Source organism: Copadichromis virginalis, linkage group LG3 (genome assembly GCF_057382275.1).
Source record: "Copadichromis virginalis isolate Kocher_CV1m ecotype Utaka linkage group LG3, C_Virginalis_male_GT1.1, whole genome shotgun sequence".
Lineage (NCBI taxonomy): Eukaryota > Metazoa > Chordata > Actinopteri > Cichliformes > Cichlidae > Copadichromis > Copadichromis virginalis.
The window spans coordinates 20,069,298-20,084,159 of NC_140620.1; the positions used below are offsets into that span (position 1 = coordinate 20,069,298).

Sequence of the window (14,862 nt, forward strand, 5' to 3'; positions counted from 1 at the left end):
TGCTTTGAAATAGTTGTATCTGCTTGGACACCAGTTGCATCTGCGGTGTCATCATTTACCCATGAAATCCTCTATTTTTGCTTTTCACTTTCCTTTTTGCAGAATACCCTTTCTTCATTATTTTTCACCTCTGTCTTTTCTCAGCTTTCTCTGATGCAGTTGTTTGTATCTTTGCATGTGTACTGCAACTTGCCTCCAACTCTCATCTGTCTGCACTCTGGAGTTGCAGTGTTTACTAGGGATCCTCTGGCCAATCCAAATATTGATATCATGCTGGTATGAATGCTGCCCCTGTAATTCAGATGCACTGCTGTAAAATTCTCTTCTGTGACATTACTAGCTTATTTGAAGACATAAAAGTCGATGAAAAAAAAAAAACGTTGTCCCAAAACAAGCAGCAAAAGAAACAAAGAGAGGAGGAAAGAAATCGCGAGACAAACCCAGATCCTGAGCACAGTGGTCACTGTCACAATCCTTTTCAGAGAAGGACAGAATAATCAGGTAGTGCACGTGGTCACTGGTGAAAGTAATGTTTCAGTCATGTTGGATTTTCAGCATCATGTTAATATATTACTGATATGACTACTATCAGTTTAGACATTCAAATAATTCATTCAACCCACTGAAACATGTTTAATTATTTTATTTGAAAATCAACAACAACAAAAACGTCAGACGTTCACTGCCCAGTCTATTTTATTTAATAACATTACCGTAGTTATTGCTTTGTTGACCCCTACATAAGCTGCATGTAAAGGTTCAAACTGTATGTGTCACTATTGTTACTGGAAATAATGGCCCTGTTTTTATTTAGTATTGGATCAGTGCCAGAAAAATGCGCTAGGTATCACGTGGGATAGCTTAACTCCTGAACTCACATCCAGTTGGCATCTGCAATTAAACAGCTACAGTAAAGAAGATAGCTTGTTTAAATGAAAGAAACGCAATGTTTAAATCATACTTCTGCCTTTGTTTTATTGTTTGTTTGTTTTTCTTTTTGTAGCTGGGTCCTTATGGGACAGCTTCCAGGTCTAGGTTCAGACCGCCTGTTAAGCTGTGTGTGATTTTCCGAACAATTTATCAACTTTTTTGCGTGGGATCGGTCGTATGCAGTGTGAATTGCCTCCCGCTAAAGTGGTGCCATTTTTTTCTTAAGTTTTTGATTTTATTTAGTTTTGTAAATTGATAAATGCCATTTTAAATGTGGACTGGAGTTTATTGTCTTTTTGGGGTCCTCCCAACCCCACAGCCACGCCTACGTCGTCGCCGTCAACGAGCTCCGCTTCCGCCTCTTTGCTATGAGGATTGTTGTTGCTAACATTGCACTTTTTTTCTTTTATTTTGTGCCCTTTGCGGCTCCTCTGGATCAAGGTGAGTTACAGCAGGGGATGGGTTGTTTTAAAGGATCCTCACAGGTCTCATATTGCACGTATCTAACTTTCTCTCTACGCCATAACGGTGCCTTAAAACCCAGCCGATATCTCAGCCCTGTCTACATTTAACATATATGACTGCAGGGTTTCTCCGACAGTGTTGGGCAAACTCCAGATAAAATCACAAGTCGGATTTATCATCTTTAATGAACTCTCAAACTTGGAAAGTCGAAGAAGCCCCACCAAGCCCGCGTTAGCAACAGTTTATTGCTTACATTTTAGAACAGACTGCTCAGCTGATGTAACCGTGTGTTCCTGCACTGTGCCTGACAATGAAAGGCAAAAAGAAAGACTTCCACGGAAACAACTTGCCCGCTCCAGCTCCTATACCCAATACAAACACTTGGGATGAGAGTTAGCTCAACCCACTACACCTTCAAAGCTACCAGGAATTATCTGCTCATGCTAGCATTAACACACACACGATTACTACAATAATTAACAACGCACAATCAGAAACATCAGAGTGGATAAAGATATAATTAATCTCGGAAAAGAAATGACATAGACCTCTCCTACAGGGGAATTATAGAAAAGGGGAGAGGCCGTAGGGGTACCCCAAATTTATAGGGTTGTACCAAAGAAGAAGAAAAGGATGAAGAGGGGCTCTAACTAATAATGAAGATAACTACAGGCTTGCAGGTCCTAAAAGTCAGCTATACCAGGAACAGTTTGGGGTTTACAATACATTTTGTGTAATAACAATATGTGATTTATGACCCTGGCTACAAAAATATAAGAAACAGATTATACATCTTTTACTGTAAAACATCCGAGTAATCAAAGTTTATCATCACGTCCACTTCTGCTTCTGATCACCAAGCCCGCAGCCTCTCATCCAGTGTCCGCACTGCCCAGCTCCGCTCCTCAGGCCTGAAGACTGTCGGATTTCACTCTGGACTCAGTTCAGTTTAGCTACAGCTCCCCTGCTGCTCAGAACAGCCAGCAGTCTTGTTATACATAAAATATAGAAATTACCTGATTTGCAAGAGCCTTTATGACTCAGAGAGTAGATACAGTCTTATTTGACACGTCAAATATCTTGATAGAAATGTTTTTGTTGCAGTTTCTGCTGCCCTCTCAAACACATCTCTCTTGAAATGCATATGTAATCACAGGGAGACTTTTTACCTGGATGGATAAATAAAGGATACACAAAAGTTCGTTGAAGGTCATTTTAAAAAGGAGCTGGAAAATAAATAATAATAATTACAATACTAATTTTACTTGTATGGTTATTTTTTTTCATCTGTATTCTCCGTTTGTTACTCATAGTAAACAGTGAATTTTGTGTTTATGTCACTCAGAGGTAACTGCGAGTCCTGGAGAAGATGCCATTCTTCAGTGTCAGGGTCCCGGAGATGTGGAGATCACCCTGTTGCAGTGGAGCAAACCTGAGCTTAAGTCCGATGTCTATGTATTCTTCTACAGAAACCAGCGTCTATATGAAAACTACCAGCACTCGTTCTATAAAGGCCGAGTGGAGCTGAGAGATCCATCAATGAAAGATGGAGACTGTTCAGTGATTCTAAGGAATGTCAGCATCAGGGATGCAGGAACATATGAGTGTCGCATTACAACCAGGAACACCAGAAGAAATAAGGGCGTCCAAAGTGAGTTCAAGCACTCCATCAAGCTCACAGTCAAATCCTCAGGTGAGTTTGTGGAAGTGTTACAGTTTCTTCCATAGGAAGTTTTACATTTTGCAGATGTGATGTTATTGTTGTGGTTGGTGCTATTAAGTTATTTCCCACTTCCATTGTTTGTTTTTGCATGATGGGGATCTAAAGTTTCAACAGATTTTTTTTGTTTTTTTATCTGTACACCAACACTTTGCATTTAACTTCAGCTTTAAATTCAGAAAGTGCTGTTATTTATACATGATTCCTAAACTTGATTCAAAGTGTTCGATGTGTATTTTATAGTTTTTCACTTTGACCTTAAATAGGAAGCCCGAAAGATGCTACAAAGATGTGAGGGAGCCAATAACTGGGCTTAAAAGTTCACGTAAACCAATCGGAGAGAGAGAGCATAAACTTTAGGAGTGACATAAATGAAAATCTGGTGCATTGTTACAAAGAATGAATGTACTGACCTCGGGCTGTGAGATGTGACCAAAGTCTCATCTCAATACAAACAGTTCTCATCCCAATAACGATATATATCACAAAATAGTGCTTTTTCTGAAAATTCATTGAACACAGCTGGGCGTTGTTTACCTGGAGTCGAGTGTTTTGACCGATGCATGAAACGATACATTTTTAGACATAAGTTGTAACGGCCGCCATTTTCTTTGTATTTATTACATGGCGTGCTGCGGGGAAAAGCCTGTTCTAACGTTTGAGTCTAAGGTTTATTTTGAGCACTTGACGGCTCTTTTTTGCTTCTCATCGGTAAACTCTCTCCATACTCTTTCACGTGATTCTGGTGATTGAAGAGGTTTGTGGTCTTTGAGTCTGTAGTGCGGACCGTTTTGCGGTAAAATTTAGTATAGATTTCATAGTACAGTTTTCTGTCAGATGTTGCATGTCCATGTCCATGCTGCAGAGGTAGCCTCTTGCCTTTAGGAATAAGGTCCTCCATTTGTTTTGACTGGTCCTTCTGTTTGGAGCTACCTGGTTCTGCCTCATCTTAACTGGTCATGCTGGTATTCTCTGTGCCTGCATCCACACGGTGACCATTGAAACGATGAAAAAATATTGCCCCCCCCCAACCCCGTTTTAAATCAATAAAATGTTGATCACAAAAAAAGAAAAAATATTGCTGTAAACTAGGGCTGGGCCATATTATACCGTTCACGGTAATACCGGTATAATGTTAGGCAACGATAGGAAAATGAAATATCGCGATAGAATATGAGTAAAACGCGCATGCGCAGTGCCTTTGTTTTCATACGCACATGGCCGATTGTTGAGTGAAACAGATGAACCAGAATTGGTTTGTAAAAATGGTGCAACTTCAGTGATGTGGAACTGGTTTGGTGTTTGTCCATCAGATACACGACAAAGCACATTTTTTTTGCAGAACATGCAAGCGGCCGTCGGACTAAGATGCCCTTAAATCTGGGAGTAATCTGGGTCCTAAACTCCGTATCTTCAGGTCAAACGAACACTGCAGCATCACTAAGAGTTAGAAACTGTAAATTCTTTCATCTTTAATAAAACGATCAGCATTGCTGCTTTACCAGGTGAAACTATGAAGTTTAACTTCCAGGCATCCATGAAAACAAAATGTATTACATTTAACGGAGTTAGAAGTTAGCAGGAAGCTAGCGGAAGTTAGCTCGCTAGTTTCGCTAGTTACCTAAGCATGATATTGCATGTTCTGACTGAGAGATTTCTGAAAAAAATCAAACGTACAGCTCTGCTATCACTTCCAACATAAATGAAGACAGGAAACTAAACAGCAGTGACGTTTGCAGGGTTACTGAAGTTGGGCTAGCTGGTATATAATTATGTGCTACGTGATCGCTAGCGACACAGCTATGTTAGCATAACATAAACAGTGAAGCTGGAGGACGAACACTAACACTTTTCCACTTATAAAAGTTAACGTTAAGGTTCCTCATGGTTAGAGACAAATGCAATCGCATGGTAGGATGCTGTAAACGGACCAAACTTCAGTCAGGAGAACAACTGAGATAATCCATCCACAATACAAGGTTAGTCATTAATATACTGCAACAACATGGGAATAGAGCAGCTGCCAGAGAATTCAACATTAATGAATAAATGGTACAGAAGTGGAGGAAGCAAGAAGAATGAGTTTAATAAAGTTTGATTTATCTGACTGCTTTGTTTCGCTTAATGTGCCTTATAATCAGTGTTGGGACTAACGCGTTATTAAGTAACGCGTTACAGTAACTGCGTTATTATTGTGGTAACGAGCACGGTAACTAGTTATTATGCCAAAATCAGGAACGCGTTAGTCGTTACTGGGATTTAGATAGGGTCGTTACTCGTTACTTCGTGTGGTGGCTATCGCGGAGCTTCCACAGATTCAGTAACATTAGCAAGTGGTGGAGGCCAGCAGGTGGATGAGAGAAAGCAACACGTTCTCGGGCTGGAGAAAGGGGACGCAGAAGCAAAAGAGACCCGAGGCGGCCGCCGGTCCAAGTGTGAACTGAACTTCAGGTAAGAAGTTATGACCTGCAGTCTCTCTGGGTCAGATATAAACCAAGTTTAGGTGGAGTTTATTTTCGTTATGCTGATTTTTTCCGTACTGCGTGCTAGCTAGCATGACGGAGTTTCTATACAGCTGGGTGGGTGCTATGAAGTTAATGATGTTGAACTTTATTTTGTTCATAAGTTATTAGAGTTGCCAACCGTCCCGTCTGGTATTCAGAGAAAATATTATGCGTTTCTTATTGAGGTGAAAAGGAACAGAGTTTGTCCCGTAATTCAGCTACAATGAAAAAGGCACAAAGCTGGAGTTATTCTGTGTCTTTGCTGCACAGCTGCCTCTTCTTTCATTCTCCCCCCTCCCTCTCCCATTTCTACTTCAATCATAAAACTGATCAATGATCAGCTGATCGGCTCTCTTGTTTGTTTATCGCCCACTTTGCGCCGAAAGAGGAAACCAGCACATGTCGTGCTAACCAACAGCAGCACGTTTAAGCTTGATCAGCTGTTGTTAGAATTTATTTAATATTAATTTCTAGTATCAGCTGATGTTTGCTGGAGCCACAGCTGCAACAAAGCTGCTGGTCATGATATCGGTTTGTATATCTGGTGAGAGGGAAACATGAAGATGAAACCAGGAGATGTTCTTACTGAATCATCAGAGCTGAACAGGTGATGGAGAAACAGGTTTACCTTTTAGGTGACATGAATGAGTTGAAGGGAAGTTATGAACTGTTTCTGAGAGACAAATAACACCAGGATCCTTTTTTAGGTAGCTGACAGCTGGTAACTGTGCAGGTGCGGATCTAGCAAAGTGTTGCCAGGGGGGCATGTAGGGCATTAACAGGGAGAGGGGGGCACAAATAAATACTTTTCTATCTTATTCTCATTTAAAATGTCTAGCTTTTAACAAATAATTATCTGAATCTTACAACAAACGATTGATAGATTGATGCATATATACCATCAAAACAGTGTACATCACTGTCACAACAGCGTTTGTTTTCATTCAAAGGCTTTATGATTTTTCCTATAATGGTGGGCCGGTCTCTAGTCAAAATGTCCGGGCCAATTTTCTGTTCCAGTCCAGCCCTGTAAGCAGCTCATCTGCAGTCTGGTGTTACCTACATCTTTCTATTCAGAAGGCAGAATTTCCGAGTTCTGAGTACAATCGAAAGCACCACGACTGCAGTTTTTGTGTTGGATGTAAAAGGCGCACATGACGCTGTGACGTAGGCTAGAATCATGGCAGCAGTCAATGATGGTCCAGGCGTGGGATTTCTCTCGTGGAAATATGCACATTATCTTTTCCTGTCTATTGGTAGGTGGCACAGTGCACCTGTGGCAAGTAAACAAGCTAGAAGACTGGCAAAGTTATGGAAGCAACACATTAACAAGAGAATTCTGAGTAAAACCAAAGTTACTTTCCCTAGTAACTAGTTACTTTGAAAGTAACGAGTAACTTGAAGTAACTGAGTTACTTTTGAGAGAAGTAACTAGTAATGTAACTAAGTTACTATTTTAAAGTAACTTACCCAACACTGCTTATAATCCCGTGCACCTTACGGTCCGAAAAATGCATACTGCACACTGCAGTTTAATGTTGCAAAGCACCTCTTTTTAACTTCAGTGGATATTATACATGGTTATGCTCAGGATATGTCAGCCCATTTCTACTGGAAATGCCTTTTGGTTAAACTTTCAGCAAGGAATTTGCATTTGCACTGTTACCTTTTTATAAAGCTTTAATGTACATAAAAACCAGCTTCTTGTTTAAGTGAAAATAAATGATAGGTTGTCTTTTTGCGATAGTAATGTTGTGGAGTTGTATTTTGTCTCGCATCAATTATATCGTCAGTTATATCGTTATCGCAAATTTTCAAATATATATCGTGATACATATTTTTGGCCATATCGCCCTGCTCTACTGTAAACAATATTATGCGACACCACGAAACAAGCGATAGCTTAGGATATGAGGCGATAGACATTTTAATTTCATCATCCGATATATATTGTCATATCGCGCAGCCCTATACTGACCAGTTCAGCAACACCAAAAGGCCTGAAAGACCACAGAAAACAACTATGGTAAATGGTAAACGGCCTGTATTTGTATAGCGCTTTACTAGGCCCTAAGAACCCCAAAGTGTTTTACACATCCAGTCATCCACCCGTTCACACACACATTTAAACACTAGTGATAGGAAGCTACATTGTAGCCACAGCCACCCTGGGGCGCACTGACAGAGGTGAGGCTGCCGGACACTGGCGCCACCGAGCCCTCTGACCACCACCAGTAGGCAACGGGTGAAGTGTCTTAAGTCACGACTAAAGTAGATGATGACAGAATTATTTCAATTGTTTTTAAAAAAGAAAAAAAAAGCCTTGGCCCGTCTCTCAAGGAGAGACAGCAATCTCAATGTCAAGTTCTGCAATGAAGGCAAGCCTTTATGTTGGAAATAGAAGTGTTTACAACAAGGTGCAAATGAAGATTACACTCAAGACCAGCAAGGCCAGATTAGACGTTAACAGAATACATTTTAAAAGAGCCTTTACAGTTCCTGTGCACATTCCATCATTGATGCTGTGGTGAGATCAGACAGTCTACAGATAATAACATGACCCCTCCTGGTGGCAAATGATAGCAGCTAGAGCAGGGCGATATGACCAAAAATATGTATTACGATATACATTTAAAAATTTGCGATAACGATATAACTGACAATATAATTGACACTAGACAAAACACTTTACAACTCCACAACTTTATTAGTGCAAAAAGAAAAACATCAATGTATTTTCACTTAAACAAGCAGCTGTTTATTATGTGCATTAAAGTTACATAAAAATTTAACAGTGCAAATGCAAATTCCTTGCTGACAGTTTAACCAAAAGGCATTTCCAGTGGAAATTGGCCGACATATCCTCAGCATAACCATGTATAATATCCACAAAACTTAAAAAGAGGTTATACACACACAACACGGTAATATTATGTTGAAGCACAGTTTGTATCACTCCGCGAGGCTCCTGCCTACGATAGCCGTAATGCTCCGACAACCCATCAAGCGGTGCAGCTTCATAGTTTAGCAAAGTCGTGCTAAACATTTGACAGATTTTCGAGCGCCGTGTACGACATAAAATCGTTTCGAGGTCAGTAAACACAACCAGAATTCATACATAAGGCACACGGGATTATAAGGGGCACTGTCGATTTTCAGAAAAATCAAAGGATTGATTTTAAGTGTGCCGTATTTTCCAAAAACACGGTAATAACGACGGCCTGCTAGCATACGCTACCAAAAATAGTTCTTTGTTGTGTATCTGACGGATGAAAGCTAAACCAGTTCCACATCACTGAAGTTGCAGCATTTTTACAAACCAGTTTCATTCAACGATCCGCTTTCGCTCTTCTCATTCTGCGTCGCCGCCATGTGCGTATGTAAACAAAGGCACTGCGCATGCGCGTTTTACCCATATTCTATCACGATATGTCATTTTCCTATCGTTGCCCAACATTACACCGGTATTACCGTGATATAGCCCAGCCCTAATAGCAGTGCAGCAGTAACAGAAGTAATGGCAAAGATGTTATTTCTGAAATAAAGTCAATTGTTAATTTTTATCCAATTTTAAGTAAGATTGGACAAATGAGTATTTAAGGGTTGTTTTGGGGGCTGTGACGTCACAGGTGGCTTAAAAAAACATTAGAAACACATTCTAAGTGATAATAGTAAAGTAGAGCAGTCCACACTGTTCTGCCTAAGTCTGCACCTTCACCCCCTCAGCTCTCCTGCTCAGGTCTGAAAGCTGTTTCGATGCTCTGCTCTGGATTTCATTCTGTATTTGCTCAGATAAGTTCTCCACATGCTGGTCTGTCTGTGCTGTGCAGCACAGCCAGCAATCTGTTCGGTTCTCACACATTTCTCACACTCTCCCCTTGCTCAACATCCCATTGCCAGCCCGGCAGTAATTATTCAGCTGTTATCTAAATACAGTACTCTATATATTTATTTATCAACCACATCTAGCTAGCTCTGGTTACAGCAGCCTTCACTTTAAAATGTGTGCAAACAGTTGTGCTGCTAGGCAACCTGGTGTGCAGCATTAGTGGTTTTACATTCACATCTGTAGAGGCAAAATGACGTCCTTGGCAGTTTTTGGTATCATATTTTTCTTTTTTTCTTTTTTTTCTAATCCACACATTCCCAAAATTCAGTATTTGGCGATTAAGCCCTGGTCTTCCTCTCTGTGGTCACGTGATTTTTAACACAGCTTAATTAACTGTGAGTTTGTATAATTTATGTTTTTGTGTTGCTCTTATTATAAAAGACGTTGTGATCACGCTCCTGTGTTGTTCAGCAGTTATTACTGGTGCAGCTGCACATTCATTTATTTCTTATCAGATTTTCAGATTATTCTACATGTTAGGCTTCCAACAAAAATGAAAACAAATTAAAAGATCAAGTAAATTTTGGATCTACCAAAATCTTTTCCTTCTAGGATGGTTCTGGTTTACTTCAGCTTGATGACTAAGAAAGCTTTTTGGAAGAAGGAGAATCCCAAAGTAATTAATCTTTTAATGAAAGCCTGATGTTTCAAAAACTATTTCAAAACTACCAAAGCACATTATCCAGCAATGACCAAAATATATCATAGCTTTTTCAGTAGGAGTGAGGTTGGCTGTACTCAGAGTTATTATGAATAAAGGCAGGCTAACCCATGTGCTGCCAGAGCCTCTGAATGACCTGAAGATATATTTTAGAGTGTCTGCTAACTTTGTCTGCACACTCTTTCTGCTCTGCAGGTTTCACGGATGAAGACACCGAGAATGGAGGAGAAAAGGTTCGAGAAGAGAAGGTCAGAGTAGAGAAGGATGGAGGAAAGAGTAATTGGTATCTTTCACTGATAACTGGTGTGCCAATCACTTTTTTTATTTTTGCTATACCTGCTGTTGTAATTATCTACAAAAGACTAAAAAAATGTATGAAAAGTCCTGAAAAAGCACTAAATAACAGATCTGAATCCTTACCTCTTTCCTCCTGAATGACTGTGGGTCCTGCTGTTGCACAGCAATGAAAACATCTTTGTAAGACTACTAGAGATCCATGCTGCATTAGTCTTGTTTTTGTCCATTTATGATGGTTCAAAATGCTCAGTTTAACCACAATAATAAATATCTGCACAGGTTACTCTCAGGAATCAGATTCTCTTGTCAAGTGAGGAAAGGAAGTAGTGTGGGCAAACTGTCGTTATGGGTTGTGACCTGTAAATTATACAGGTTGTTACGCACATTATTAAGTATTTGAAGATCTTCACTTTTATTACCTCTACAGCCAGTCAGCCTGCCCCCTTCCCTGACATCAGTCCAGTTCTGCCAAAAAGGCTAAAGCTTCAGAGTCTGCTGTCAAAGCTGCTACCTCTCAGTTTATTACAGAGGTCACTGTTGTAGCTCGTCTGCACGGGGCAGTGGTTTACTTCTTCTAAAGTGTTTAAACCCACATACCACATTTTATTAATCAATCACTACCAAAAATAAGTTTATTTTAGTGAAATAAAGGTCAGCACAGGTTCATTATCAGAGGACATGTTGCTGATATCAAGAGTAAAAAGGACCAGCGCTGTATGTTTAAACCTGTGAAGCCTTAATCTGTGTTATTTTTCTATGCAAATATTTTGTATTTTTGTATGTTTTCAAAATCATTAGCACGGACACATCATTAATCACAGTGTAATATATATATGTATATATCTAATCACTTTATTTTTCAGCAACATGTAAAGTTTCGAGTGTACTTGTCATGTTTAATGTTCTTTTTATAATGGCATTTTTAAGCATCACTTTGTCACCTTTTAATTGATCTTAACTATGTATATTCTGTTAGTACAAGCTCGAGCTGGACTGGAGTCGTGCTGACATGTAATAAACAAAAACACAAACTATCAAGAAGATTTTTTGTTATTTTGAGTGTTTCTTTCGTTTTTTAATTGCAGGGAGTGTAATTAGAGCGGAGGGGTGTACAATGAACTCAGATCAATGGCTTAGCAAGGTACAACGTATATCTCTGTTTACCTGGATAAATCATCATTGTAAGTTACGCTGAACACTTAATATAACTTGTTCCTGACCAGGTCTAGAGTTTTGGTTTAAAACTGCCTGGATGGGACAGATTTTCATTGAGTCTTTTATTGGCAGCATGTTAAAATACTCACTAACAGTATTCACTGTTAGTGAGAACTTCATGCAATTTTCAAAGATTACTTCTAAATATCTATATGTTAAAATATTGTGTTCACTTAAAAATAGATATATGTATACGGAAAACATCACACTGGAAAACAACCAGCAATTTATTAAAAAAAAAAAAAGAAAGAAATTATTAGCCATCAGTGAGCCAGTCACAGTCTTATAAACAGAGACTGTTACAAATTCTTTGTTCGTGGATTTTGTTTTTAGTTGGTATTCCCTGTTTTAGCTACAAGCTAAGTTGCTGTTTCCTGATTGGCTGCAAAATTTTGTTGCATTTACAGGAAGAAGGATTTGATTTAAACTTGCAAACTTGAATGTAAATTAGATGTAAAATTGTCACAAGAGGGCTCAGTAAGAGGATGCAAGTGTGAAGGCCAGTGCAAGGTACATAGACATTAGAAAACATAGAAAGTGTGTGTGACAGTGTACACACAGATCTGCGGGCCAAGTTTTGTCCCAACACACGGACCACAGTTGTTAAAATGATGTGTAGGTTTAAATCTGGGACTCCCCACCATTTGACCTTAGAACTGAAGAAGCTTCTTGGATGAGAGGTGAAACGTCTTCAAGTAACTTGAAGAAGTCCAGACGCTTTTCTTTGCAAGCTCTTTTGACTACGATGACCTGGATGACTGAGAACCTTCACAGACAAAGAGACAGAACAGACTCTCTGCTATCTATAATCCAGTTCTGAGATCCCTTCCCAGACACCTTAATGCCCACTAACCTCCTGGGCCATCTGACCTCAGGAAATCACATTGTTGGGTTTATTAACCCTTTAAGACCTACCATAGAACCAAGTCCGCCAGAGCTTATATTATATTTTTACATGCTGTGGAGCCATTTTTGGGAGCATTTCAAGTTGCTATACATCAATACAACCATTATAACCCAGATTTTAATATGTCTGCATTAAGTGTATCGTAATTACATAAATTGCAAAAAGTGCAATAAACTACAAAAAAATTGAAAATCGTTTTTGATTTTTTAACATATATTTGTAGTTAGAGAAATTTAAGAGGCTTATCCCTCAAAACTGTAAATACAAAAAAGTTGCACAAAATAGTTTCCCACCACAGAAAATTTATTTTGAGTGTCTTCATAGTTTTATTTTTGAAATACACCAATTTTTATATACTGCAGGAAAAACGAAAATAAATATTATAGTGCAAATTTGCAAAAAAGCAGCATATGCATCAAAATAAACTATTTCCAGCAGTGCAATATGAGTCCTAAGCATCCCAGAAACGACACAGAAAGTCATAAACTCAAACATAACTTTTAAAAACACCAGTATAGGCTCATGAGGCCCTGATGGTAAAAAATACATTTCCGCGAAAATGACGTCACTTCCGGTTTTGGGCAGGTCATAGCGGACATGTGAAAGTTCGCGCTGACGTCTATTCCAACGTAGGAAGTGTTATGAACAGCTGATCGGATCGGCAAAGCGTGTTTCTGGAATATTATGTTTTTGTTGCTGCAAGCGCTTTTTATGCAGTTTTTGCAAAGCTATATGTGGAAGGAAACCGTGACCTAGGACAAGCTGATGGCATAAGATGTAAGTACAACTCCTCCGGTTTCATATGCAAAAAAAATTTTTGCGCTAGCTTACGCCGTTGCAGTGCTACCGGGATTTTAAAATAGTTATGCAAAACAGAGCGTGCCCGCTCCGATCGGTTTTAAAGGGTTAAAGTACAAAACCCCACTGGAACACAAGACCACCAACTGCACGGCAAAAACAAGACACAAGTCAGAGCTCTTTGTCTCGTGGGCCGCGTGGGAAGTCAGTCAAGGCCAAGTTCACCTTCCTTTCTTCACCTGTCCTTAGCCAACTTCAACTGACTCCCTGTTATTGTCAACAAGCGGTCATACATGAATATGCAATTACAAATACACATGACAGTCTTAAGCAGGCATATCTGAGCAACAGCGTTATCTGTATTCAGTGTGTGTGTGTGGATGCATGTGTGTGTGTTTTCAGCCATACCATACATAGACATACTTCCTTATCAACCTTTCCAGTTGCACCAAACAACGTGAACTTAACAGGTGTATGAGGTATGCTGAAAGAGCAGAAACGAGCATCTCACTAAACTATAAAACAGGAACTTGCAATAGGTCATATTTCAAATGAACATTTAAAGCTGTGAAGTCTTGCACTTTAATAGAATAGAACAGTCTGTTTCCTAAAGCTATAATGGAAATTATAACGTCGAGACTGCTTCCTAGTAACAATAATAATATTAATAACAAGGTGCAATAAATACACTCTTCTTCTTTTCATAACTGAAATTAGTTTACTGTGTTGTGTTGTACGCAGTGCCGATGTGGTTTTCCAATTCCATTGTACTATTGTACTATGTATAACTGTGCAATGACAATAAAGACTTATCGTATCTTATCTTAAATAGCATGAATTCGGAGGCAATTCTTGTACGTAGGTCAAAAGTGATCATACTGTGAATTCGATAAAGGCGACTAAGCTGGGCAAGCCTTAGGTAACACTTTACATCTATGTCACATCCCAGCTGGCTCCGAGATACAGGAACAGGAAGTATGACATATGCACCTTAATGATGTTTGACTAACAAATTAGGCGCCTTTATCTATAAACCGTCACTGCTTAAGTTGTCTGACCAGAAACCAAACTGATGCTGAGTGGTGCTCAAACAGGCTTAACTGAAAAACAGGAATGCAGCTCAGAAAATCAGTTCCAGTTTTGCAAGATCTCTTCAGAACAACAGTGTTTAAGACCAGTAACGCTTCACCTATTGCTTTTGTTTAAGTTTTGAAAAGAAGTGGGAAGAAGTACACACCTATGACCTTTGTTATCCGTCTCATCAGTAAATATTCATCCATCAGTAAACATTCATCCAGTCTACTTCAAGTTCAAATTTGAAGTAGACTTCAATTGTGAACTCTTGACAGGAATGAAACAGGAAAAGAGACATTCACCGACACTAAACATTGTCTTGTTTATATTTCATAAAAACAAGATCTTTAAACTTCCTTTTTTAGTACTTTATGTTTGTGCATTGTTTTAATTTCACTGTCT

At 39.2% G+C, this 14,862-nt stretch overlaps 2 protein-coding genes across 2 annotated transcripts in view; one reads left to right on the plus strand and one right to left on the minus strand.

The window, feature by feature from the left end:
• LOC146713278 (ICOS ligand-like) overlaps window positions 1-14,862 on the minus strand; it is a 166,570-nt gene that overhangs the window by 120,032 nt on the left and 31,676 nt on the right. The gene's annotated exons all lie outside the window — the stretch shown is intronic.
• Window positions 1,204-11,509, plus strand: LOC146713285 (coxsackievirus and adenovirus receptor homolog). The gene is made up of 3 exons (XM_085446774.1): window positions 1,204-1,371; window positions 2,741-3,088; window positions 10,365-11,509. The coding sequence occupies exons 1-3, from the start codon at window positions 1,299-1,301 to the stop codon at window positions 10,601-10,603; spliced, it is 660 nt and encodes a 219-aa protein (XP_085302900.1). The 5' UTR covers window positions 1,204-1,298; the 3' UTR covers window positions 10,604-11,509.

Bases quoted from the DNA above. Each gene is read 5' to 3' on its own strand.
- LOC146713285 (XM_085446774.1), top strand. From the start codon at position 1,299: ATGAGGATTGTTGTTGCTAACATTGCACTTTTTTTCTTTTATTTTGTG. The intron at 1,372-2,740 runs GTGAGTTACAGC...TATGTCACTCAG, and splicing joins TGCGGCTCCTCTGGATCAAG to AGGTAACTGCGAGTCCTGGA. The intron at 3,089-10,364 runs GTGAGTTTGTGG...TCTGCTCTGCAG, and splicing joins GCTCACAGTCAAATCCTCAG to GTTTCACGGATGAAGACACC.